The sequence below is a fragment of the Rana temporaria genome, chromosome 2, assembly GCF_905171775.1.
Source record: "Rana temporaria chromosome 2, aRanTem1.1, whole genome shotgun sequence".
Lineage (NCBI taxonomy): Eukaryota > Metazoa > Chordata > Amphibia > Anura > Ranidae > Rana > Rana temporaria.
In genome coordinates this window covers 262,792,274-262,819,504 of record NC_053490.1, presented here as the reverse complement: position 1 = coordinate 262,819,504, position 27,231 = coordinate 262,792,274, and the positions used below count along the sequence as shown (strand labels likewise).

At 41.6% G+C, this 27,231-nt stretch overlaps 1 protein-coding gene across 3 annotated transcripts in view; it reads right to left on the bottom strand.

Annotated features, from left to right (window-relative positions):
* REPS2 (RALBP1 associated Eps domain containing 2) overlaps positions 1–27,231 on the bottom strand; it is a 192,141-nt gene that overhangs the window by 152,626 nt on the left and 12,284 nt on the right. For all 3 annotated transcript variants that reach the window (XM_040336880.1, XM_040336878.1, XM_040336879.1), the window contains exons 2-3: positions 24,737–24,860; positions 3,107–3,252 (exon numbers count right to left, since the gene is read on the bottom strand). In XM_040336880.1, the coding sequence (XP_040192814.1) occupies positions 3,107–3,252; positions 24,737–24,860 (270 nt within the window). The remainder of the gene's footprint in view (positions 1–3,106; positions 3,253–24,736; positions 24,861–27,231) is intronic.

Below are 27,231 nucleotides of genomic sequence, written 5' to 3'. Positions count from 1 at the left end.
AGGAAGGAGTGGGGGGCGGGGTCGAGTTGTATGTGTTTATAGAAGCACACAGCCTGACTGGGGATTGAGCCCGCATGAGAGCCTCTATAGCAAGCGGCTTGCTATGTGAGCACTAGGAGAAGAGAAGGCCCCAAGAGAAGCCACTCTATCCAAAACCATTACACAGAGAAGGCAAGTATAACATGTTTGTTATATATAAAAAAAAAGCTTTTACAATGACTTTAAAGCGGATCTCCACCCTCATTTACACTGGACGTCCATATTAAAAGCGCTACAATATAAGCCAGAATCGGCTATTTACATTTTAAATGTTGAACTGGTACCTTTTATTCTAGCCGTGGTTCCGGTCTGCCCCCCCTCGGGTTTTAGACGGGTTTTACTGAGTTTCCGGCGCCGCGCTGTGCCTGCTGGGAGCTATTCTCAGAGCTCCTAATATTCAGCTGTAATGACACATCGCGCGACTTCCCGCGTTGCGATGACAACAGGGACGCTCACGCCGACGGGCACATTCGCCAGTGCGCACGCGCGAGATCGAACGGTGGATGCTGGGACAGCATCCACCGCAAACAGGAACTACCTCCTTCTTGGATTCAAGCGCCCAAAGCCAAGATGGCCACGGGACTTTGAGCAGAATATAAGTGTTTATTAGGGCAGAAAAAACAGCGGAGGGGCGGACGAAAACGGGATACGTAAGTTTAGCACAGCAGTGCTAATACACATTTTGATTTGCCAAAAAAAAAAAAAACGATTGAGCCGCGGGAGATCCGCTTTAACCTAACCTGAGAATAAAAACGAATAGAATAGAAAAGAATAGAATAAAACAGAATAGAAAAAAAGACTAGAATAGGCTAAAACAGAATAGAATGGAAAAGGATAAAACAGAATAGAAAAGAAAAGAATACAAAAAGAGTTTAAATAAAATAGAATAGAATAGAAAATAAAGCAATAGAATAGAATTAAAAAAAACTGAATAGAAAAGAACAAAATAAAATAGAATATCTTCTATTCTATTCCTTTATATATATTTTTTCTGTTTTATTCTATTCTTTTATTTTCTATTCTATTTTATTATTTTCTATTTTATTTTATCCAATTCTTTTCTATTATATTCTAAAAACCGCTGATCACCACCATTACTAGTAAAAAATATAAAAAAAAAATTAAAAGTCCCTAAATCTATCCCATAGTTTGTAGATGCTATAACTTTTGCGCAAACCATTCAATATATGCTTATTGTGAATTTATTTTACCAAAAATATATAACAGGATACATATTGGCCTAAATGAATAAAGAAATTAGATGTTTTAATTGGAAATGTTTTATATATTTTTTTCTTTCTAAATTGTCTTTTTTTTTGTTTATAGAGCAAAACATAAAAAAACGCAGAGGTGATCAAATGCCACCAAAAGAAAGCCCTATTTGTGGGAAAAAATGATATCAATTTTATTTTGGTAAAGCGTCGCACTATCGCGCAATTGTCAGTTAAAATAATGTAGTGCTATATCGGAAAAAATGGCCAGGTCAGGAAGGTAATAAAACCTTCCAGAGCTGAAGTGGTTAAACATTATTAAAATCAACCTGCATACGTGAAGCTCTCACTTTTCGTGGGATTCAAACATGCATCAGAATTGGTTTGTAAAACTTTAATAAAATGCAGTACAATGCAATTTTCAATGCTCAGAGCAGCCCTTATAGCCAGAAAGGTAATGATGTCCACACATGTGGCAATTTAGCAATCTTTCCAGTAGATTTTGATTACATACATGGGGCTGTATGTATTTAAACCAGGGGTCTCCAAAATTTTTAATCAAACGGCCAGATTACAAACATTAGGGGGGCTGGACTGTGGCCACTGGGTGTAGAAAAGGTCCTGATGTCAGTGGGAAAAAACAATGCCCCATCTTTGGTGTGAGTGGATGAAATAGTGCCCAATCATTGGTGTCACTGGGAGGAATTACGCACCATCATTAGTGTCATTGGGAGGAATTGTGCCCCATCATTGGGCCCCATTGTTTGTGTCATTGGGAGGAATTGGGCCCCATTGTTAGTTTCAGTGGAAGGGAATGTGTCCCTTAATTTGTGTCATTGGAGGCAATTATGCCACACTGTTGGTATTGGTGAATGAAATAGTGCCCTAAAGGCCAGATAAAATCTAGCTAAGAGCCACATCTGGCCCCTGGGCCACAGTTTGGAGAACACTGGCAGTTTCAATTGCTTTCTAGTAACAAATTGATCAAACAAGGGTAGAAATCAATAAAGACCCTTTCAACTGGCCGTGCCGTTCTTTCAATGGACTTCTACCCTGGTTTCAATCATCTGCTCACTTAGATCTGTGAAAAAAACTGAAATGATGGGTGAAAGACTGCTGTGGTTAAAAGTTAATGGAAAGCCTAAACATTTGTAAGAAAGTGGTTTCTTGTTTCCTACAATAGAAATAAACCTCTAAAATGATGTACTCAAAGGACAAACATCATACTTCTAGATACGAAAAAAATCCTATCGGAAATTCCTATTGTCTGTGTGGAACTCCGACGGAGAAAAAAAACACGCATGCTCAGAATCAAGTCAACGCATGCTCAGAAGCATTGAACTTCATTTTTCTCGGCTAGTTGTAGTGTTTCACATCACCGCGTTTTGGACGGTTGGAATTTGGTCTGACAGTGTGTATGCAAGACAGCTTGAACGAAATTCCGAAGGAAAATTCCATTGGATTTTATTACATTTATTTCTAGAGCACAACATTAAGGCTCCACGGTTTAACTAACACTGGAATGTGCACAACCCACTCACATCCAATAAATGCAGCTCTCTGTGGAAACAGGAGGCATTTTGTTGACAGTGAGGGCAATGGTGCCATCAGCGATGCCAAGGTACACCAACATGATAAACAGAGAAGTGACCAGGCAGCTTCCTTTTCTTCATGTTTACACAGGCATTATGTAAGTTGTACTGCATACTTTTTATCGTAGTAAATGTGATTGCAATAGATCTGGCATGAGTATTACAAAAAAATGTGGAAATAATACATCTGCATATCAAATTATCATCATTGGATGATTATAAAGTTTTATCAGTCTGTAACAGAGATATTTTACATTTCCTTACCTGAGTTTCCCCATCAAAGAGGCAGTGAAGGGAACCCTTCTCACTGACTGTATGATTTGTTATCTGTGGATTTACATTCTGAGAAGAGAGTCCATATTTTAAACTGTTTTCACTTTTCATAGAAAAGAAGGAAGCAAGTGGCAATTCTGTGAAAAGAAAAGCAAGGAAACAGAACTAAAAAAACAGGTATACCATAGACTATGGCATTCATTAATCATTTACTTTCTCTACAGTAAACTGGCTGCAGCTTTTTTTTAAATTAACCGGTTACATATTTGTAAAAATAATGCCTAAGAGAAGACACAGATGCCCGCTATTACCCTCCCCTGTGCCCTCTCTGACTTTGTGTCACTGTTTCTGGGGTAGGACTTTCTCCCAAAGTATTTTTTCAGCTGGTTACAATCAAAGAGAATACGGGTGGAAGGATAAAAATAAGGCCCCTTTCAGACGTCCGCTCCGCCTGTCCGTTATTACAAGTCCGTTAACGGACTTGTAATACATCCCTATGGGATCGCGTCTGTTAGCGGATGGAGCATCCGCTAACGTCCGCGTCCGTCGGGATCCGGTTTTCGGACGAAAGAAAACCCTATTTTTCTTCCGTCCGGCGGAACGGAAGGGATGCAGACGGACAGACGGTCCGTCTGCATCCGGTTCCCCATAGGGCAGAGCGGAGCTGACACAGGGCGGTCTCTGCACTGTGTGCGGGGACCGCCCTATCCGCCGACAGCTCAGCGGGGATCCCCGCTGAGCCGACGGAGACACACGGAGCGGACCCAGAAACGGTCCGCTCCGTGTGAAAGAGCCCTAAAAGATAAAAAACGGGCAGTGGAAAACTACAGAAGAAAGAAAACATTGCAGTCATGTTGATAAAATATTTATTCTCAGTAAAAATACACAATTTTTTTTAGTGCACACAAAATACAATGCAATCACAAAATTTGACATTAAATATATGTGAATGTGTTGAGTTATTAATAAATAGCAAATAAATATAGTCTCAAAACCAAGTGTGCTTGCAAAACAGAAAATGTAAATACCCAAAACTGTTTATTGGCGATACGCTAAAACTTTTACAGCTTATTACATCTGAGTTTTACCTAAACGATGGCCATAAGAATATTCTTCTACCTCTGGCATACATAGGGATACTCAATGTGTAACTCAATAGACATTTACTTACAGTTCATCCAGGCAAGTATTCACAGCACTTCACTTTTTCCACATCTTGTTATGTTACAGCCTTATTTCAAAATGGATATTCATTATTTTCCTCAAAATTCTACAAACCATACCCCATAATGACAACGTGAAAGAAGTTTGTTTGAAATTTTTGCCAATTTATTAAAAATAAAAAACTAACTGCACTGTATGTATGTCCATCCTAATAGCATGCACAATATACTGTATATATATATATATATATATATATATATATATATATATATATATATATATATATATTGTGGGAGATTAGCTCATGGGGATCACCTTTTCTGAATAATAGTCCGCAAGCAGGCACTTTCTTTTTAAGTCTGGCAGATGCCAGGTTTTATTTATAAATGGTTTGCAGGTTAAAAATAAACAAAACAATAAATTAAATCCTTGCCGTCTGGCACTAACTAAACAAATAGTCTCCTCTCTATACAGTGCAGGGCTGGTCCCCATCACCCACAAAACATGCAGAAAAGCAAACCTTTTTAGTCCAGCGCTCAGCGCTCCCCTCACTCAGGTCCCTTCCTGAGTCTCAAAGCCAGAGCCCTGTTGTGCTCTCTTCCTGGTCTTTTAAAGTCCAGCTGATTGTGGACTCGAGTGGACCCAAACATCCGGACCGGAACCCTAGCCAGGCCCAGAGGCTGTAAAACCCGGCCTGGATTTTGGTTCAGTCCCTCATAATAGAACGTATGCGAGGTGAAATGTACCTATTATCATGTATCGCACCTCGCATACCGTCACAATATATATATATATATATAAAATATTCATGTGATGGTGACTCTTAGGCCTCGTACACACACGATAGGTTAACCAGAGGACAACGGTCTGAAGGACCGTTTTCATCAGTCCAAACCGATCGTGTGTAGGCCCCATAAGTTATTTAAACATAGGTTAAAAAAAAGAGAACTTGCTTTAAAATTTAACCGATGGATTGGTAACCGATAGGTCAAAACCGATCGTTAGTAGGCAAAACCATTGGTTAAAAACCTGCGCATGCTCAGAATCAAGTCGACGCATGCTTGGAAGCATTGAACTTCATTTTTTTCAGCACGTCGTTGTGTTTTACGTCACCACGTTCTGACACGATCGTTTTTTTAACTGATGGTGTGTATGCACGACGAACCATCAGTCAGCTTCATAGGTTAACCTAAGACAACGGTCCTTCAGACCGTTGTCCTCTGGTTAACCTATCGTGTGTACAAGGCCTTAGGCTAGCTCCACACCTATATGCTGTGGTATTTGTGTAGTAATGCACATAAGGCGCATTACGAGGTGATATCAAAAGGTTTCAAGGCTAGCTCTGTTTACAAGAAAGTATTTTATTTATCTAGGTTTACACACTATCACCTTCAAAATAGTCCCCTTGCACAGTAATACAGCTCTCCCAGTGTTCCTGCCATCTCTGAAATATGTCCTGGAAGTCTTCTTTTTGAAGCGTATCAAATACCTTCTAGCGATTTATGCTGGATCTCCACAAGGGTGTCAAAACAAGCTATATCTTTATCTTCAGGATTAAAGCAAAGTCTGCAGGAGCCAAATCTCACGAGTAGGGTGGGTCCGGAAGTGAGATCATGTTGTTTCCGGCGAGAAACTCTCGTAAGTTCTAACTTGCTATGCATGATGAAATAGCAGACGTGGTAACGCACATGGTCAGAATAGCACGGGTTGCACAGCTCCGGATGTACACAGGATGATGTCTTTTGGCACACTGACTTATGAAGGCTGGGGTTCCCTGCGACTGTGCATGTAGCCTTTGTTCTGCCATCTGTTGGTGTGAGTGAGTGAGTGAGTGAGTGAGTAGCTTGTATAGTGCTGACAAATGCGAACCGAATCGCCTCAAGGCGTGTTACAAAACTAGTCTCAAAACATTTTGATACCACTTCGTAGATCTGTGTCACAGTGTGTTGCCATTCATTTTGAATGTCACCCTAATACACATATAGAGTAGACGCAAACGCACCTGTGCTATAGTGCACTGCAAAGCATAGATGTGGATTGTGATCTGCTGCATTGCCAAAAATAGCACAGAAACATTTTTGTTTTATCTGTTTGTTGGAAGCCCATTTAAAATGAATGAGCTACCTAATGCAATGTGTTCCACCTCTTTCCTAAACTGCATGTTATCTGCCTGCTGTTGGGATTCTGAACTCTGGAAACCGGAAATGCTCAGGGCTTAACACTTCTGGGTTTATTAAGAACAGCAGAAAGAACCCCTTTAGAACCCCATCACTCCTTCCTTTTTGTTAACTTAAAGCGGAGGTTCACCCTCAATAGAAAATGCATCTTATTAAGACCGCCACAATAACTGCATGTTAAGTCCACAATCATTTTTTTTTTTTTTTTAAATGATTCCAGTACCTTTATTCAGCTGAGAATACCAGGCACTTCCGGATATCCCTCCCCTGGGAGTGGGCGTGTCATTCATTTCGCCATGTCTCCTGGGAGCACAGCGTCATGCTTCCCAGGAGACGAATCATAAGGCATATTCTGTGAATATCGCGGGATTTCACTCATCACGTGACCCATGAAGCAGGTCACGTGATGAGGGTGGATCAAATTCCGCCATTTCATTTGTTGTTCACAACGGGGCTGCTCGTCGTCAACACTGCTCATGCGCGGGATACAGCGGTAAATGCTGGAACATCCGCATTCACCGCTTCCCGGAAGCATTTGCTTGTGGGCTTCACGCTGCCTACAAGCAAAATGGAAACGGCCTGAAGAACTTTTTATAAAGTCGCATTTTAATGCCGACGGAGATTGCGGGACAGTAGCGACATTAAAGAAGTGAGTACTATTTTTTTTAACATTACAAGAGTTTAAGGAACCAAAAAAAAATAATATCAGGACCGCGGAACCCCTGCTTTAATAGCTATTAGAAGACAATAACAAAAAGATTTGTAAGCATTCAAACACTGTCACTGTCAAGTCACAAAAACGGAGGGGAAAAGTCCATAATGTTCTGGAAAAACAGCAGAAAAAGAGGTGGCTATAAGAATCAGGCAACTCATGAAAGATCTGGGAAAGATCCCTCATGGACATACAAAGGAAACAAATAGCAGGGCACCAGGTTATAACCAAATAAAATAACCAATTTTAATGTGAAGCACACTTACAGTGCCTTGAAAAAGTATTTATACCCCTTGAAATTTTCCACATTTTGTCATGTTACAACCAAAACCGTAAATGTATTTTATTGGCATTTTATGTGATGGACCAACACAAAGTGGCACATAATTGTGAGGTGGAAAGAAAAATGATAAACAACTGATCGCACACATAACCGAGGCACAGCTCACATTATTCTGACTACCCCCTGGCAAGGTATAAACACTCGCTGACTAAACACCTATTGAATGCAGCTAAGGCCCCAGTCCCCAAATATTGGAAAACAGTTCCTAGCCTGACCAAAAAGGAGTGGATAAGGTCAGTTGAGAGGACCCATAACCTAGAGGAAACCATTGCCATTGCTAGGAATCTGATCAACAAATTCCATAAAACTTGGAGAGCTTGGTACATGTTCAAATACTCAGATGATTACGATAGGCTTACCACAGAATGAGAGATTCCCTGACAGAGCTGAGTCTCCGTGATAATCATTTTTGTTTGATACCTGTATCAACCCATTTAGCCGGTGATGAATATAGTGATCCATTACCTCATTCTTTCTCTTTTATCTTCATATTTTTTTCCTTTCTTGATAATACTTCTTCACTGCAAACAAGACGAATTGGGATTGTGTATTACATAACTAGTGTGTCCATGTTGGTTTGCAGGACACCTTTGTAAGTGGCCTACTCCCGAGATGTGTGAGACAGAGTAGACAAGCTTCACCTCTAGCCATGGCCCGTGGGTAGGTTGATTAAAGACATTGATTATAGACTCTGTTTAAAGATACACGCTAGCATTCAAGAATTGTTTTCTACTAAAGATGTCATTAAGTAATGTGATATATAAAGTTGCTCTGTTATTGTATATCCTCTTCTGATAACTTATATACTTCAATAAAAATGTATCGCAAAAAAAAATAATATAGTAATAGATTTCAATTTTTTTTACAAATAAAAATCTGAAAAGTGTGTAGTGCATTTGTATTCATTCCCCTTTACTCTGATACCCCGAACTAAAATCTAGTGCAGTGTTTCTCAACTCCAGTCCTCAAGGCGCCCCAACAGGTCATGTTTTCAGGCTTTCCATTATTTTGCACAGGTGATTTCATCAGTTTCACTGCCTTAGTAACTACCACAGCTGTTTCAACTGAGGGAAATCCTGAAAACATGACCTGTTGGTGCGCCTTGAGGACTGGAGTTGAGAAACACTGATCTAGTGGAACCAATTGCCTTCAGAAGTCACCTAATTAGTAAATAGAGTGCACCTGTGTGTAATTTAATCTCAGTATAAATACAGCTGTTCTGTGACGCCCTCAGAGGTTTGTTAGAGAACCTTAGTGAACAAACAGCATCGTGAAGGCCAAGGAACATATCAGACAGGTCAGGGATAAAGTTGTGGTGAAGTTTAAAGCAGGGTTAGGTTATAAAAATATCCCAAGCTTTGAATGAACATCGCACAGAGCACTATTCAATCCATCATCCAAAAATGGTAGCATATGGCACAACTGCAAACCTACCAAGACATGGCTGTCCACCTAACCTGATAGGCCAGGCAAGGAGAGCTTTAATCAGAGAAGCAGCCAAGAGGCCCATGGTAACTCTCAGGTGGGAGAATCTGTCCACAGGATAACTATTAGTCATGCACTCAACAAATCTGGCCTTTATGGAAAAGTGGCAAGAAGAAAGCCATTGTTGAAATAAATCCATAAAGAAGCTCAGTTTGCAGTTTGTGAGAAGCCACAGCAAACATATGGAAGAATGTGCTTTGTTCAGATGAGACAAAAAATTGAACTTTTTGGCCTAAAAGCAAAACTCTATGTGTGGCAGAAAACTAACCCTGCTTATAATCCTGAACACACCATCCACACCATGAAACATGGCAGTGGCAGCATCATGTTGTGGGGATTCTTTTCTTCAGCAGGAACAGGGAAGCCGGTCAGAGTTGATGAGAAGATGGATGGAGCCAAATACAAGGCAATCTTATAAGAAAACCTGTTAGAGTCTTCAAAAGACTTAAGACTGGGATGGAGGTTCACCTTCCAGCAGAACAACACCCTAAACATCCAGCCAGAGCTACAATGGAATGTTTTAGATTAAAGCATATTCATGTGTTAGAATGGTCCAGTCAAAGTCCAGACCCAAATACAATTGAGAATTTGTGGCAAGACTTGAAAATTGCTGTTCACTGATGCTCTCCTTCCAATTTGACAGAGCTTGAGCTATTTTGCAAAGAAGAATGGGCTAAAATGTGACTCTCTAGATGTGCAAAGCTGGTAGAGACATTCCCAAAAAAGACTTGCAGCTGTAATTGCATTGAAAGGTGGTTCTACAAAAGTATTGACTGGGGGGGGGCTGAATAGAAATGCACGCCACACTTTTCACATATTTAAGCCTCGTACACACGCTCGGTTTTCTCAGCAAGAACCAGCAAGAAAACTGCTGGCAGAGCCAAGTAAACCAAGCGCATGTACGAGGCTTTGAGGTTTCTCGTCTGGAAATCTGCCCAGAATCTCGACAAGAAAAATAGAGATCCTGCTCTCTATTTTCTCGTCAAGATTGTCGTCGACCTGTTTCCCGACGAGAAACCAGAGTGTCTGTATACTTACCTGTCGTCGTTGAAAACTCGCGCATGCTCGAAATTACTTTGACGCATGCGCGGTAGCTTCCTAGGCATAGGTAGGGTGCAGCAAGATGGCGGCGACGACATCAAATGACTGATGGCTCTATAAGACAGAACTGCTACCGCCTGTGTATGCTTTCACATAGTGGGCATTGCCAGTACCCCTGTTGTTACAAAAAAAAGGTATATAAAATATTCAAAATAGAGAAAAGAACGGGTAAAGTGTTACAATATAAAAATATATATAACTAATATACACACTATAGGGATCCAGAATCATACATAAAATTACAAATGTACTATACACACTAGGTATGTCTGCATAAATCAGAAAAACATAAGAGGCATGATTTTAGTAGAATGCTTAACAGAGATGGTGTGTAAGGAAATTAATTTATTGTATGAATATGGAATGTTTTGCTTTATTAAAGTATACCTAAAGGCAAAACTTTTTTCTAGTTTTGGATAGAGTGGAGAGGGATTAGAATGCTTGTCAGCCTTTGTTGCCGTCTGTGCCCCGTTGGGGAAGATTTACCTGTTCTATCTGTCCTGTTTACCATCATCAGTGAAAGATAATGGTAAAGAAAATCCCCAATTTTGGGCTGTCCCAAGAAAAGTAATAGAGTGGAAATCTTCCAATAGGGATATTAGTTCTGGTGACCTGGGGGTCCCAAAGGGGTTCCTTTAATTTGCAGGGATTTCCTCTCACTTCTTATTTGATTATGGGGCAGGAAGTGAAGGGAAATCGCTTAATGGGACACAGATGGTAGAAATAAATACAAAATCTGACAGGGGTTATAACCTTCACTTTTTCTATCCAAAGTGGGAAAAAAAATAAGTTTTTGATAAAGTTCTACTTTATCTATTTGCATAATTATAAAGGGTTATACTAAATCAATCATACCATTCTATAATCCTATAGGCCTTCTGCTTTCAGAAAATATGTGGCTTGTAGTGGTCATTTGCAAACTTTCAAGTCTGTAATACCTTTTTATTGAAGCAGATGGAAAATAGAAACACTGGTTTATATACTTACAACAAAAATAATAGGTAGCTATCGGCAAGAGATAGGTTAATTACAAAGTGAAGAAAACACCATCAAATGATCTTACAGCTTTTACTGCTGTCAAACTCACATTCAATACGAGTAAAATTGTACTGTCTCTATCGCACGTTGTTTACAAAGCTTTTCCTCTCAATTATTCTTGAATTCCCTTCCTGCTATTTTAACACAATCTCCTGTTTATTTTGCCATCCCCTCTCATCCTCCCCCTAATATCCTTTAGCGACAGTTTAAAACTGTTTTGTCAAAGTGAAGTGATACAACACATTTTAATAAACTGGAACATGCACTATATTAACCACTTAAGCCCCGGACCATATTGCTGCCTAAAGACCCAAGGGGTTTTTACAGTTCGGGACTGTGTCGCTTTAACAGACAATTGCGCGGTCGTGCGACGTGGCTCCCAAACAAAATTGGCGTCCTTTATTCCCCACAAATAGAGCTTTCTTTTGGTGGTATTTGATCACCTCTGCGGTTTTTATTTTTTGCGCTATAAACAAAAATAGAGCGACAATTTTGAAAAAAATGCAATATTTTTTACTTTTTGCTGTAATAAATATCCCCCAAAAACATATATAAAAACATTTTTTTTCCTCAGTTTAGGCCGATACGTATTCTTCTACCTATTTTTAGTAAAAAAAATCGCAATAAGCGTTTATCGATTGGTTTGCGCCAAATTTATAGCGTTTACAAAATAGGGGATAGTTTTATTGCATTTTTATTAATTTTTTTTTTTTTACTACTAATGGCGGCGATCAGCGATTTTTTTCGTGACTGCGACATTATGGCGGACACTTCGGACAATTTTGACACATTTTTGGGACCATTGTCATTTTCACAGCAAAAAATGCATTTAAATTGCATTCTTTATTGTGAAAATGACAGTTGCAGTTTGGGAGTTAACCACAGGGGGCGCTGTAGGAGTTAGGGTGCACCTAGTATGTGTTTACAACTGTTGGGGGGTGTGGCTGTAGGAATGACGTCATCGATCGTGTCTTCCCTATAAAGGGAATGACGCGATCGATGCGCCGACACAGTGAAGCACGGGGAAGCCGTGTTTACACACGGCTCTCCCCGTTCTTCAGCTCCGGGGAGCGATCGTGACGGAGCGGCTATAAACAAATAGCCGCGCCGTGGTCCCGGATCGCTCCCCGAGCGGACCCGACCTCCGCATGTAGCGGGGGGGGTCCCGATCGGACCCCCCACCCGCTAATAGGCGAGGACGTACCTGTACGCCCATGTGCCTGTACGTGCCATATTGTGGACGTATATGTACATGCGGGGGTCGGGAACTGGTTAAAAAAATAATAAAGTGTCAAACCTGAACTTCTGGTAAACAGCTACATGCACAGTGGTAGTTCATTTATATGTACGGTTTGACTTAGGCCCCCAAGTCATACCCCATGATTTCCAATAAGTACCATTCATATCTGTGCGACTTCAAAGTAGTCCCTGTACCACTTTTGTCCGACTTTGATGCGAGTTACACAGGCATTCCCTGAGATCGTGTCAAAATTGCACGACTTTGAAGTAGTGGTGGTGTGAAAGGGACCTTATCTGAGGTTTTGTAAAATTTGTTCAACATGTCTTGCAATACTCAAGGTAGAAGTAAAGGCAAAACCTAAAGAAAAAAAAAAACCCTATACTTACCTATTCTGCAGCGGTTCTGGTCTGGTCCTAAGCTAAGCTGTCAGCAGTGGCTTTAGTGTGCAAGAGAGGCAGTCAACAACAGAAGCCATAGTAAGTATGTCGGCTTTCTCTTGCACACAGAGAGCGCCACTGCAGACTGCACCGGAGCGCAGTGTTGCCCACTGTCAGTGTTTTTACTGTGAGCCAGTAAAAAAACAGGCAATTTTCTCCTGCCAGTAAAAGGAAAAGGTTGCCAGTAAAAAATATGGCTGTGACGCTCGGCTCGGTCCGGAGCCAGCCGAGACCATCCGAGTGCCTGCTACAGTGTGTTCGGGTGGCTCTGGCGGAGGCGGTGCCTGAGCATGTGGTGTGATCTTATGGTACAAGGGAGTCAAGCAGAGCGACCAGTGCCTTGTGTGTGGGTTGGGAGCAAGGCAGGCTGGGAGTGCTGTTTAGACAGGAGTGGACTGAAGGGACCACCTGGCTTGGAGAGAGACTGTCACTGTGACTCAGGAGAGGACGTGTCGTGTCAGTGATGCTGTGGTGCTGCACACTGCTGTCATTGTGAGAGTCAGTTTCAAGTGTGTCCCTGACCCAATCTAATTTCTTACCCTCCTGAGTCCCTACACTACTTACTTATTTACTTATCTACCTTAAATCATATTGCCAATTGCATGTTGTACTTCTTTGTAGCCTAAATACTAAAATTTGCACTTAAAACAGTATTTTTTTTTTAACTTTTGGAAATGTCAGTAAACACTTACTGACTGTACCAGTAAATTTTGGGTGTTGTGTCAGTAAATTTCAGACTGGTAGGTTGGCAACACTGCCGGAGCGGCTACAGGGCTATATAGATTAGGCATAGAATGTGGCTAAGGCTGGCCATATATTATACAGTTTTCTTGTACAACTTTCCTTTAAAATTACCAAAACCATATAATATGAGGTCAAACCTAAACACTTTCAATTTATATGCAGTCAGGCAGGCCTTTGCACTACATAGTTGAAGGTAAAAGCAACATTCCACCACCAGGGCTTGCAAATGGATCCCGTAGAGACTAGGGATGAGAGACACACATGCTTCTTACCAGAAATCCATGGCACTATATTTACTGAGTAGCCATCCATATGCACTTGTGGGATGAAATCCCTATATACCAAAAGGCAAGAAAGCTCCAAACTGATACCAGATTTCACTTAAACAACAGGGAGACAGAGAAGAAAAACCAAGCATCATAGTGTAGTAGATAAATAAAAACATGTTTTTAAAGTATTGCAGTAAACTCCTTGGCACCATACACTAAAATAAATCTGCAGCATGAATAAGGTCCCAATTCCTCTGTCTGGTGGCTGCTATGCATGATGACCTCACTCCAGACTCTGTCCTATGCATTACAAAACCCAATTACATATTTATATATACAGTGGTATTTATATTTAGATTGAAATTTGTATTAACATTTTAGTGCTAGCTGCTTGTGTTTTGCAATTAATCCATGCACGTTTTTTTTTTATCTTATTTACTGCTGTACTGCTTTTGCCCCGCTGTTACCGATCGTGGCCTGTTTACTGGACTTGCCCTGTCTGCTGATTCAGTCCCACACTACCCGGCTGTTACTGACCTTGCCTGGCTCACCAGTTTCTGGTTCCATCCAACTGCAGTGCAGATGCCGTGAGCTGGCTACCACTACCACTTGTGCCACCCCATGCCTTCACACTCTCTGTCTCCACCTTCAGAAGTGTTGGGCAAGAAGTGCAAGAGAATCCCCCACAACGTTCCAGTCTCCACCAGGTACACAATATTAGCATTCTCTTTCTGGGTCCCGCCTGTGCTCCACATAAATTTTAAAGTCTTGCAGAGCCAAGAACCATCTTATGGTTGTGAGCCTCCTGCTGCAGTGGAGAATGGTCCCCAATCAGTTGGTACTGTCTTCCCAAAAGGTAATAACTCAATGACTCTAGTGCCCACTTTATGGCCAGACATTCCCTTTCCACCCCTGAATGGTTTCTCTCTGTAGGGGTTAATAGTTTCATGGGACAGCTTGATGCCAGGCCAACATCAGAGGTATCTGTTAGTACAAGGAATTCTTGACTAAAGTTGGGGGTGGTTCACACTGATCCATCCAGAGTCTCCAAACTCACCTTTCAAAATATCATAGTGAGATTAAGCAAATGATTGAGGGATGTCAATGATTTTGAAGACAATCAGGTCTACAAATGGCAGGCAGAGTTCAATCCTATGAATTCTAAAGAATCATCAGTGGAGGGTGACATAGAAGTTCATAATGTGGTTACCCAGCTAGCTAAGATTTCAGAATTTCAAAACTAATTCCCAAACACCCAAAAAAATCAAGAAGCCACCTCCCCCCACTAAAGGACGGGGGTCTCTGTATGGTGGAGGACCACCTCCTCCCCCCTATCATGCTGGGAATTATCCCCCGCCGAATGATTATTACTCAGCTAATTATACAGTACCGACCTCCAACAGGTATGCACCACTAGACAGCAGACCCATGGATTATGGTTATCTATACTACAACCAGGGGCCAAACCATTATCCATCAAGACCACCTAGAGGCAACTTCAGGGGGAATTTTAGGGGTAGACCCATGCAACATCAAAATAGTTACCAACGGGGGGGGGTGGAGAGGATGGAAAGAACCTTACAAAATTCCCACTACTACACCCCATTACCCCAGAGAAACCGTAGAAAAAGAGGTAGAAGAGGGGGCACCAGAAAGAAAAAGACCACGGGACAATTAAATGCAGGCATTTTTAACCTAACTGATGTAGTATTTTCTCAAGAAGAGTTGGAGGTTTTAGCCCAAGGGTTGAAATTTGCACCCAATATAAACGTCAATAAGTTTGATTTATTTATTTAAAATATTTTGCATCCCAAACGTCCTACTCGTCTTCACAAACAGTAAGCGAATACCAGCACAGTGGATTGAGAAATAACTCTGTGTTCAACCCCAAAAAGGGTACACACCATCATATTGAGGTTTTTAAAAATTTGGTGCAGGATGAAATTCGAGATTTACATGTAATTAAGGCCAGAACTAATTGTTCCCTTGTAGAAGGTATCAAAAAATTAGAACATAATAAACAAATAGTAATACGTCCGGCAGATAAAGGAGGAGGAGTGGTGGTACTCACTAAGGAAAACTACTATACAGAGATCCAAAGACTTTTAGAAGACATCAGTAAATACAAACCATTAGCCCAGGACCCCCTATTAAAATAAACATTTAATTAACTGGTTGGGTTAACAATGGAGTAGCCAAACAGATATTGGACGCTAAAGAGGCTCAATATATTCTACCGCAGGCACCTCGTACTCCAGTACTATATATGGTGCCCAAAATCCATAAAAGTAAAGACAAGCCTCCTGGTCGACCCATTGTTGGTGGGATAGGATCCCTCTATTCTCGAGTGGGGGAGTACCTGGATAGCTATTTTCAGCCTTTGGTTGTCCAAGGGAAATCTTACCTGAAGGGTAGTCGAGAGCTTATTAAATCCATATCCACTATAGGAGTGACGGATTCAACACTAATGGTCACTATTGACATTGAGTCATTGTATACTAATATTAAGCAAAATGATGCAATTGTGGCAGTAAAATTAGCTCTAAAAGATAAGATGACTCCAGTTTAAAACAGGCACAAATAGATTTTTTACTAGCAGGTCTTCAGCAGGCCATGTGCAATAATTACTTTTGGGCACAGGATAGATTTTATAATCAAATAAAGGGTGTGGCAATGGGGGCTCATTATGCCCCCAGTGTAGCGAATCTGATATTGAATAAATGGGAAGGAGAGACCATTTTTCAAGTTGATTGTCAGGCTCTATTGTATTATAAAAGATACATTGATGATGTGATTCTATTATGGGAGGGTTCCCAGACATCATTGGAGTTGTTTATAGCATCTACAGTATAAATGACAACCATTATAGACTTAAATTCACAGCAGAATGGAGCCTGAATATGGTCAACTATTTGGATCTCACTTTAGTTAAGAATGGTAACAAAATCTGCACAAAGATTTTCTTTAAGACCACCGATAGGAACGCCTTTGTGCTGATGAACAGTTTTCACCACCCCCGGTGGTTGGGGTCAGTACCCAAAAGTCAGTACATGCGTATCCGGAGCAATTGCGATAGCATGACAGACTTCCACACACAGGCGGCCATTTTAATGCCGCGTACACACGATCAGTCCATCCAATGAGAACAGACTGATGGACCATTTTCATCAGTTAACCGATGAAGCTGACTGATGGTCCGTCGCACCTACACACCATCGGTTAAAAAAACGATTGTGTTAGAATGCGGTGATGTGAAACACAATGACGTGCTGAAAAAAAACGAAGTTCAATGCTTCCAAGCATGCGTCAACTTGATTCTGAGCATGCGTGGATTTTTTAACCGATGGTTGTGCCTAATAACGATTGTTTTTTTCCCATCGGTTAGGAATCCATCGGTTAAATTTAAAGCAAGTTGGCTTTTTTTAACCGATGGTTAAATAACCTATGGGGCCCACATACGACCATAGTCCTCTGTTTAACCTATCCTGTGTACGAGGCCTTACAGATAGATTCAGCGAAAAGGGCTATTGCCCAATGATGCTTGCCAAAACCAGAGAGGAGGTGGAAGCCTTTTGGCGACTAAGAAGAAAAACCCATTCCAGGGAGAATTGGCCTTCATCTCTGGTTTTCACAAGCAGTACAAGAGTGTAGAGAAAGTTTTTAAAAAGTTCTGGCCGATCCTTTTAAAAGACAGGGATTTGGAAACTGTCCTACCTTCTAAACCCAAATTTATTTACAGGAGGGCCTTGGGACTGATGAATATTATTGCACCTAATGTCCCAAACCCCCCAAGAACGCTCCCTACGTTTTTGGATGGAACGGGGTTTCATTACTGCAAAAGATGAAAATCTTGTCGCACCACTTTAAGACATAATAAGAAAGTCACCAAATTCAAGTCACATGTAACGCAATAATTCAATATAAAATCTCTAATTACCTGTTATTCCAAACACGTCACATACGTCTTGGAATGCCCTTGCTCCCTGCAGTACGTGGGTCGTACCACCCGCGAACTAAGGGTTAGGATAAATGAACATGTGGCAAATATAAGGAAAGGTTTTCCTAACCATAGTGTTTCACGACACTTTCTCCAGTTCCATGATAGGGACCCACGCTATTTGACCTTCTATGGAATAGATAGAGTTAAATATAATTGGATAGGTACAGACATAAAGGCCATCTCTCAGAATGAGACTCCGTGGCTGTATCGTTTGAGAACTATGCAGTCGCTGGGTCTCAATATAGATCTGGACCTTAATTGCTTTTTGACCAATGACTAATGTAATTTTTAGCCTATTGGTTACATGTCACCATAAAGGGTTTCCTGCACCTCTTTTACACAACACTGAGATTTTAGTACAAATTTTTAGTATCAATACATTGTTTGACGTTTTTTTTAATAATTTGGTTTACAGTTATTGAATTGATCTTGTTCATAACTACAATGTTACTTGTCATGTCATCATAAAGGTTTTCCCGCACCTTATTTACACCCTATTGGGAGTGGCTGTATTGTTTGAGAATTGTGCAGCCGCTGGGTCTTAATATGAATCTGGACCTTAATTGTTTTTTGACCGATGACTAATGTAATTATTTGTCTATTGGTTACATGTCAAAGGGTTTCCCGTACCTCTTTTACACATTATTGGGATTTTAGTACTAATTTCTAGTATCAATTCATTTTTTGATGTCTTTTATAAGAATTCGGTTTATAGTTGTTGAACTGATCTTGTTCATAGCAACAAAGGTACTTGTCATGTCACCTTAAGGGCCCTTTCACACTGGTGCGTTTTTGCCGCGTTTTCGCGGTAAAAATAGCGCTATTAAAACGCTCCCCATGCCCCTCTCCATTGAAATGAATTAAAAACGCGGTAAAAACGCAGTAAATCCGCTGTGTTTTACCGCGATTTTAACGCTCCGTTTTTACCGCGTTTTTTAATTCATTTCAATGGAGGGGGCATGGGGAGCGTTTTATGGGCGTTTTAATAGCGCTATTTTTACCGCAAAAACGCGGGAAAAACGCACTAGTGTGAAAGGGCCCTTAAGGGTTCCCAACACTTTATGTACACCCTAGTGGGATTTTAGTACACATTTTTAGTATCAATAAATTTTTTTATATATAATTTTTTTAATTCGGTCTTTAGTTGTTAAATTGATCTTGTTCTTAACAACTATCTATACTTGTCTATAGACCGAGTATTAATATTATGTATTTTCGTCGTGTATTGTATTGCATTTTATTTATTTTATGTATTTTGTAACTAGCTGGCTGTCAAATTCTTTCACCTGCTGATGGCCTAATTGACAGGCACATATAAACCAGTACATTCAGTGACTAGACACGCTTTCTGAAGACGTGTCAAACAAAACGGACGTAGAGGCGTCACGTACTGAGGTCACCTCCGGTTCTCTTAGGCTCACTGCGGTGCAGGGTGGAACGCACGCCAGCGCAAACGAGTCGGGACCATCTCCACCAATTTGATCCTATGCCCTCCAGCCTCAGTGCCGGGCCTTGGGCACTCCTAAAGTAAGCAGCCATTTGGCTTTTTATTTGAACATTTTTAAGTTTAATAAACAGGATTACACTATTTCGGACATTATCTTCTTATTTGCATATGCCTTCCTGAGTCTCCATGGGTTAAGAGGTTGTCCCATTATCTGCTTATTTCATCTGTTAATAGCAAAGTCCAACTTGCTATGAAGCACATTTGACCACTTTTTTCAGTAAAAGGGTCAACTACTTGTGGTAAGCTGCCATCTTTTGAGCACTTTTATGGGTGTCCTTATCAGTCGGTGAAGGTGGACCATTAAAGCGGAGCTCCACCCTAAAGTGGAACTCCCGCTGATCGGAACCCTCCCCCCCCCCTCCGGTGTCACATTTGACACCTTTCAGGGGGAGGGGGGTGCAGATACCTGTCTAAAGACAGGTATTTGCACCCACTTCCGGCCACAGTCTGCAGGCAGATTGCGGGCAGGACGTCACCTCCCGTCCCGCCCCCCCCCCCGGTGAGTTCTGGGAACACTCGGCTCCCAGAGCCAATCAGCAGGCAAACAAATAAAGGACATGAGAAGGTTTTTCTTAGTTTCTGTAAGAAAATGTTATAAATAAGTAATTTTTCTCCTTCACTGATGTGTGCTGATGAGGTTGTACTGATAAGCACTGATAGGCGGCACTGATGGGCACTGAAAGGCAGCACTGACTTGCATCACTTCTTGCTACACATTGGCATCACTTCTGGGTATTGTTGGGGCTGCACTGATGATTAGTACAGTCCCCCCTGTGAGGAGATGTCACTGATTGGCTCTCCTGTCCTCACACTCTGTCAGTATAAGGTGAGGAGAGAAGATTACCAGCACTTCCTTGTTTACATGTAATCAGCTGTGATTGGACACAGCTGGTCACATGGGTAAAGAGCCACGTCATCGACTCTTTACCGAGATGTGGGTCGCGCTGTATCCAAGAGACACAGCAAGCCCATGATCGCCGCCCCGGACGCCCTGGGGCGATGTCATATGACATCGTTCCAGAACGAGAGAGGATCCCGCCTGCCGTCATTTGTCTATACGGCGGGCTGGAGGTAATCAACATTGATTTTTTGCTATTTAAAACAAAACAAAACAAATACTAGAAATTTTGAGAAAAAATTATATTTCTTTATACTGGTTATAACATTTTGCAAATAAATAATCGTTCTTTATAAAGGTAGACCAAAATGTATTCTGCTACATTTCTTTCGTAAACATACCCCAAGTTGAATATGTTTTGTAACATATTGTCACCAGAGCAGTACAGCATCATGGCTGGTGACAGTATGTAAAATAAAACAACTTTTTTTTACAATTTTTTCATTTTTTTTTACTATTCTTTTTTTACATTCAGTGACCAGAGCAGTACAGTGGCACCATAGGGCTCATAGTGCTTTTCTTCAGCTTTGATTGCTTATCACAGTGATGATCTGATCACTGGTATAAAGCAATCATTTATGTGCCATTGGGTACTATTGTGATAGCTGTGGATTGACCACAGCTATCACATGGTACAGGTCTGCTATGACTTAAGACTAGCAATCAGAGGTGGCAGATCTTTAAATCTCACTCTGCAGATATACAGTCATTAATCAGTATTTACAGGAATGCCTAGACATCCTCACATACCAGGAAGTACACTGCTATTTTTCAGGAGAAACTCCAGACAAAGGGTACATTTTTCAAGGTAATCCTTAAGCCAGGGTTTGACAAATTTGCTTGGAATCTAGGAGCCAGCTAAAAAAGTTAGGAGCCAGAAAACGCGCCCCGTCCCGACGAGCTCGCACGCAGAAGCGAACACATACGTGAGTAGCGCCCGCATATGTAAACGGTATTCAAACCACACGTGAGGTATCGCCGCGATAGTTATAGCTAGAGCAATAATTCTAGCTCTTGACCTCCTCTGTAACTCAAAACATGCAACATGTAGAATTTTTTACCTGCGGGCGCCAGGTCACAATTTTTTGTCGCAATTGCGACCTAGCGCCCAGATTTTGTCGAGCCCTGCCTTAAGCACAGTTAAAAGAGAAGTATGCTTTTTTGTTTGTTTTATGCATATATACCTAGGTGGATGCAGCATTAGTTCAATGCTGCATCTGTCCCCTAGTGCCTCTACACTGATAACCGAGCGATCAAACACCGCCAATCACTCGGTTCTCACAGCTCAGTGAGCAGAGAGCTGGTGACTGTCAATCACAGCTCTTTGCTGTCCCCTGTCTTTGCTCACTGGAGCACTGAGCTGTGGAGGAGGCGGAAGCAGCTGGCTCAAACTCTTAACAGTTCGTTGAGAGGCTGAGCCGAGTGTCAATCCAGGGATCTAGGCAGATTCCAACTACATGATGACACAGGGCCTGACCCAATTCTTTAACGCCAGCAGTAAGAGCGGACTTCAGCTGAAAACGGGTCAAACGAGCTTTGAACGTACTTGCCCCTTAATACTTTTAGATGTTCCCTATAACATAGCAAATAATCCACTTTAATACTTTACAAAGTTGTAAAAAGTGTACACATGCCTGGCAAAGATGTCAAAATATAAAAAATAGAAGTAAAAGTTGTGAGGCAAGACTTGCTAAAGTCTTTCTGAGAGCAGTTTCAAGCATTGTAATTTCAGTTTTGTGCATACACAATTGCGTTTATATACTGACAACATTTTATTTTGCCAGGCAGGGAGCATGCTGCCATATATTTATGTTTATATTGTAAGGTCTGAGTTTGTTGCTGAAAAATTATCAGCAATAGCTGGATTCGTTCAGCAGGAAATACATAGACTTCAGGAAGTTACATCAGTAATCAGCCTCAATTTCCACCAAGATGACATTCAGACAGGATATATCACAGGTATAAACGGCCATAGTTTCAAGCGAAAGCAGCTATCTTGCATAATATCAGCACTCCCAGAGCCAGGAAAGCAAAAGTTGATATACAGATTATCATAGTCTGGAGATTTTCCTTAAAGCCCAATTCCAGGCAAAATATGAACTCCCTCCCACCTCCTTTTCTACCATCTTGCATGCATTCTTTTCTTACCTTATAAAGCAAGGTTCACTTACCTAAGCCCACAATCCAGGTCACACGTGGCAGTGTTTCCAGAGACCACTAACACAGTGCTGCAGATGAGCTCCCACTGAGTGGCCCAAACAGACCTCTTTGTTGATGTCACTCCTTTTAATGACAACAATGCTGGCCAGCCAATAGGAACCGTTTTGCCAGGCAGGCAGCAACGTGGGCAAGCAAAGAAAGACCTCTCCTCATGTAACCAGAAAAGGAGAGAAGACTTGGGATTGTAGAGTCAAGCCTCGTACACGTGCTCGGTTTACTCGGCAAGAACCAGCAAGAAAACTGCTGGCAGAGCTTTCCTGCTGAGTAAGCCGTGCGTGTGTACGAGGCTTTCAGGTTTCTCGTTAAGAAAACTGCCCAGAATCTCGACGAGAAAAATAGAGAACCTGCTCTTTATTTTCTCGCCGTGATTCTCGGCAGTGTTTTCCTGCCGAGAAACCCGAGCGTCTGTATACTTACCTGTCGCCGTGGAAACCAGCACATCCTCGAAATGACTTTGACGCATGCGCGGTAGCTTCCTAGGCATAGGTAGGGTGCAGCAAGATGGCGGCGACGGCATCGAATGCGACGAGCTCATGCTCGTCGTACGCGATGACGTCACCGCGTTCTTGCCATTCAAAAGAACGGCGGTTCTTTTGAATGGAGTGTCTGTACACTCGGGCGGCAAGAGATTCTTGCCAAGAATCTCATCAGGAAAAACAACGTTCTTTTCCCGACGAGATTCTGGCCCGTGTGTACAGGGCTTTACATGACCACAGCTTTAGGCAAGTAAAAGGACATTTATAGCCAGATTCCCAAATAGTTACGCCGGCGTATCAGTATCAGTAGATACGCAGACGTAACTCGGAATCTGTGCCGTCGTAAGTTTAAGTGTATTCTCAAACTGAGATACACTTAAATCTAGCTAAGATATGACAGCCTGCGCCGTCGTATCTTAGGGTGCAATATTTAGGCTGGCCGCTAGGTGGCGCTTCTGTTGAGTTCGGCGTAGAATATGTAAATGCCTAGATACGCCGATTCACGAACGTACGTGCGCCCGTCGCAGTAAAGATACGCCGTTTACGTAAGGCGTTTTCCGGCGTAAAGTTATTCCATCAAATAGCTAGCCTAGTCAAAGCTAAGTTATTCCATCAAATAGCTGGCCTAGTCAATGCTAAGTATGGCCGTCGAAATTTGTAAATTTTACGTCGTTTGCGTAAGTCGTCCGTGAATAGGGCTGGACGTAATTTACATTCACGTCGAAACCAATACGTCCTTGAAGCGTACTTTGGAGCAATGCACACTGGGATGTGTACACGGACGGCGCATGCGCCGTTCGTAAAAAACGTCAATCACGTCGGGTCACCCCCCATTGACATAAAACACGCCCCCTCATCCTCATTTGAATTAGGCGCGCTTACGCCGGCCCCATTTACGCTACGCCGCAAGTTAGGAGGCAAGTACTTTGTGAATACAGTACTTGCCTCTCTGACTTAAGGCGGCGTAGCGTAAATACGATACGCTGCGCCGCCTTAAAGATACGCGCCCCTTCCTGAATCCAGCTATTAGATTCATTTTCATGCCAGTGGTCAGTTACAGGGGAGTGGGAGAGAGTTCATGTTTTGCCCAGATGTTCCTATTGCCTAGGACCAAGTGATAATAACCTACTATGCCCAAGACCACATGAGGGAGATCAAGGGCAAAAGTATTTTTTCACTATAAATAATTGTATTTAGCATAGCTAACATAAGCTCTATTTATTCACATAAGGATGTTTTTTTTTTTTTTTTAGAGATTGGTCCAGTAGAAAAATTAACAAAGAGCTACATTGCTTTACATCTATAACATTGATCTTTCCTCAAAAGTGACATATTCCCTTTTAATAACTACAAGCATGAATTACTTTGCTGGGCTAAAAATAGTATTTCCTGTTCCTATATATTTGCACATACAGAAGCTAGTTTAACTGTGCATACATAATAGCTTGAGGCTGGGTTCACACTACTACACTACTTTCATCCTACTTTGCTCTGTGTTCAATGTTTCCCTATGAGAGCGTCTTGTAGCGTCCTACACAAGTCGGTCCGACTTTGAAAATGCTCCCTGTACTACTTTTGGTCCTACATTGATCCTACTTCAGGCCCATTGAATATCATTGAAGTCGGACCAAAGTAGTATCCTGTTCATGAAAGTAGGATGGATGTAGGACCAATGTAGGATAAATGTAGGACCGATGTAGCAGAGCAAAGTAGGATGAAAGTAGTGTAGTAGTGTGAACCCAGCCTGAAGGTCTGCAGTAATCACTACACCAGAGTAGACATTTCATTGCACGTTGTATCAGTTTCTCACCACACTTGATGCTCTCCAGGCAAATTGGCAAGCCAGCTTGTGCTGCCGCAATTAATTTTAAAGCAATAAAAAACTGAGCTGGTCCAAAGTATCCAATATGTTTTGCACCACACAGCTCTGTGATCTAGAAACAACAAAGAACAAACATAAAATTAGCAAGGATTTCTCTTAATAAACAGGTCTAAAAATACTACATATCGGGAAAAGTGTTGAGTTTGTGTCGGTGAACATATCTAAACGTCACTGTCTATTTAATATGTGAGAATCTTCTATCCAATACAGATTAGTAGTACAAATCAACAGAGGTTCAATAACAGTTTTATTGAATATGTATCTATGTGACAAAGTAAACACAGCAAGTGAAACTTTAGCATATCAAGTATTTGAGGAAAAGTTTAAAATATCCAACTGGTAAGTGGCAACCTTTACCTCCTTGTGCATATAGAAAGGACTGCAAGGGCTGGGACAGTGCTAATAATGGGGGGTTTTTAACTACTCTAAACGTTTTTGGAGTAATGGCACTGCGTTAACAGTAAGGCCGGGTACACACGGGCAAACATGTACGATGAAACCGGTCCGTCGGACCGTTTTCACCGTACATGTCTGCCCGGGGACTTCTGTACGATGGCTGTACTAACCATCGTACAGAAGTCCGTGCGTAAACAATACGCGGGGCGTGTCCGCGCCGTCGCGGCGACGATGACGCGGCGACGTGGGCGGGCCTGCCTTTTAAATGCTTCCACGCATGCGTCGAAGTCATTCGACGCATGCGAGGGATGGCGAGCGCTCGGACATGTACGGTAGGTCTGTACAGACGACCGTACATGTCCGAGCGGGCAGGATTCCAGCGGACGGTTTTAAAACAAGTCCAGGAATATTTGCCCGCTGGGAAAAGGCCCGGCGGGCAAATGTTTGCTGGAATTCTGCCCGCTCGCGCCTACACATGACCGAACATGTATGCTGAAACTGGTCCGCGGACCAGTTTCAGCATACATGTTTGGTCGTGTGTACGGGGCCTAAGAGGGTGCTCATTTATAAACTTATTACAAGACGATTTTACAATACAATAGGAACCCCAACTAGAATTGATGCTCTGCTGGACCTGTTAATCTCAAACAATGTGCAGTGTATTACAAATGTCTATACATCTGGGCAACAATGACCAAAACATGATACATTTGATTGACCACCTCAATACAGGGCACTTTCACCCCCTTCCTGCCCAAGCCATTTTTCAGCTTTCAGCCCTATCGCACTTTGAATGGCAATTGCGCGGTCATGCAACAATGGACCCAAATAAATTTTTAATCATTTTCTTCACACAAATAGAGCTTTTTTTTGGTGGTATTTAACCTCTTCAATACAGGGCAATTTCACCCCCCTTCCTGCCCAGGCCAATTTTCAGCTTTTAGCGCTGTAACATTTTGATTGACAATCGTGCAACGTTGTACCCAAATTAAATTCATAATTTTTTTCCCCACAAATAGAGCTTTTTTTTGGTGGCATTTAATCACCTCTGCAGTTTTTATTTGTTGCTCTATAAACAAAAAAAGACAGACAATTTAAAAAAAACACAATATTTTTTACATTTTGCTATAATAAATATCCCATTTTTTTTTCAAACACATTTTTCCCTCCATTTAGGGCGATATGTATTCTTCTACATATTTTTGATTAAAAAAAAAATTGCAATAAGCGATATTGATTGGATTGCGCAAAAGTTATAGCGTCTACAAAACGATCAATGGGTTATTGATTTATGGCATTTTAATTTATTTTTATTTATCTTTTGACTAGTTATGGCGGCAATCTACAATTTGTATCGGGAGTGTCACATTGCGGTGGACACATCGGACACTTTTGACACATTTTTGGGACCATTGGCATTTATACAGCAATCAGTGCTATGAAAATGCACTGATTACTGTGTAAATGTCATTGGCAGGGAAGGGGTAACACTAGGGGGTGATCAAGGGGTTAAATGTGTTCCCTAGATAGTGATTCTAACTGTGGGGGGAGGGGACTGACTAGGGAAAGAGACTGATCGGTGTTTCTATATAATAGGAACACACGGATCGGTTTCCTCTCACCTGACAGGACCTGTGCGTTTACACACACAGATCAACGTCCCTGCTCTGTGATGAGCAATCGCGGGTGCCCGGCGGACATCGCATTCGCCGGGCACCCGCATCGGGTCCTGCGCGTGCTTGCTACAATGCCGGGAAGCCAAAAACGTCACATGACGGCTGCCCGGAGGGACAGAGGGTTACTGCGGCTGTCATATTACAATGCCTCGTATGGCAAATGCTGGGTTTTTTATTTTTTACAAAAAAAGAAAAAAGACTGAAAATAAAAAAAATAAATAAAAAAAAGTTTTTCTTCGTTTCTGTCAGTAAATTTGGAAAATAAGTAATTTTTCTCTTTCACCGATATGCACTGATGGGCTGCACTTATGGGCACTGATGAGGAGACACTATTATGCCGCACTGATAGGT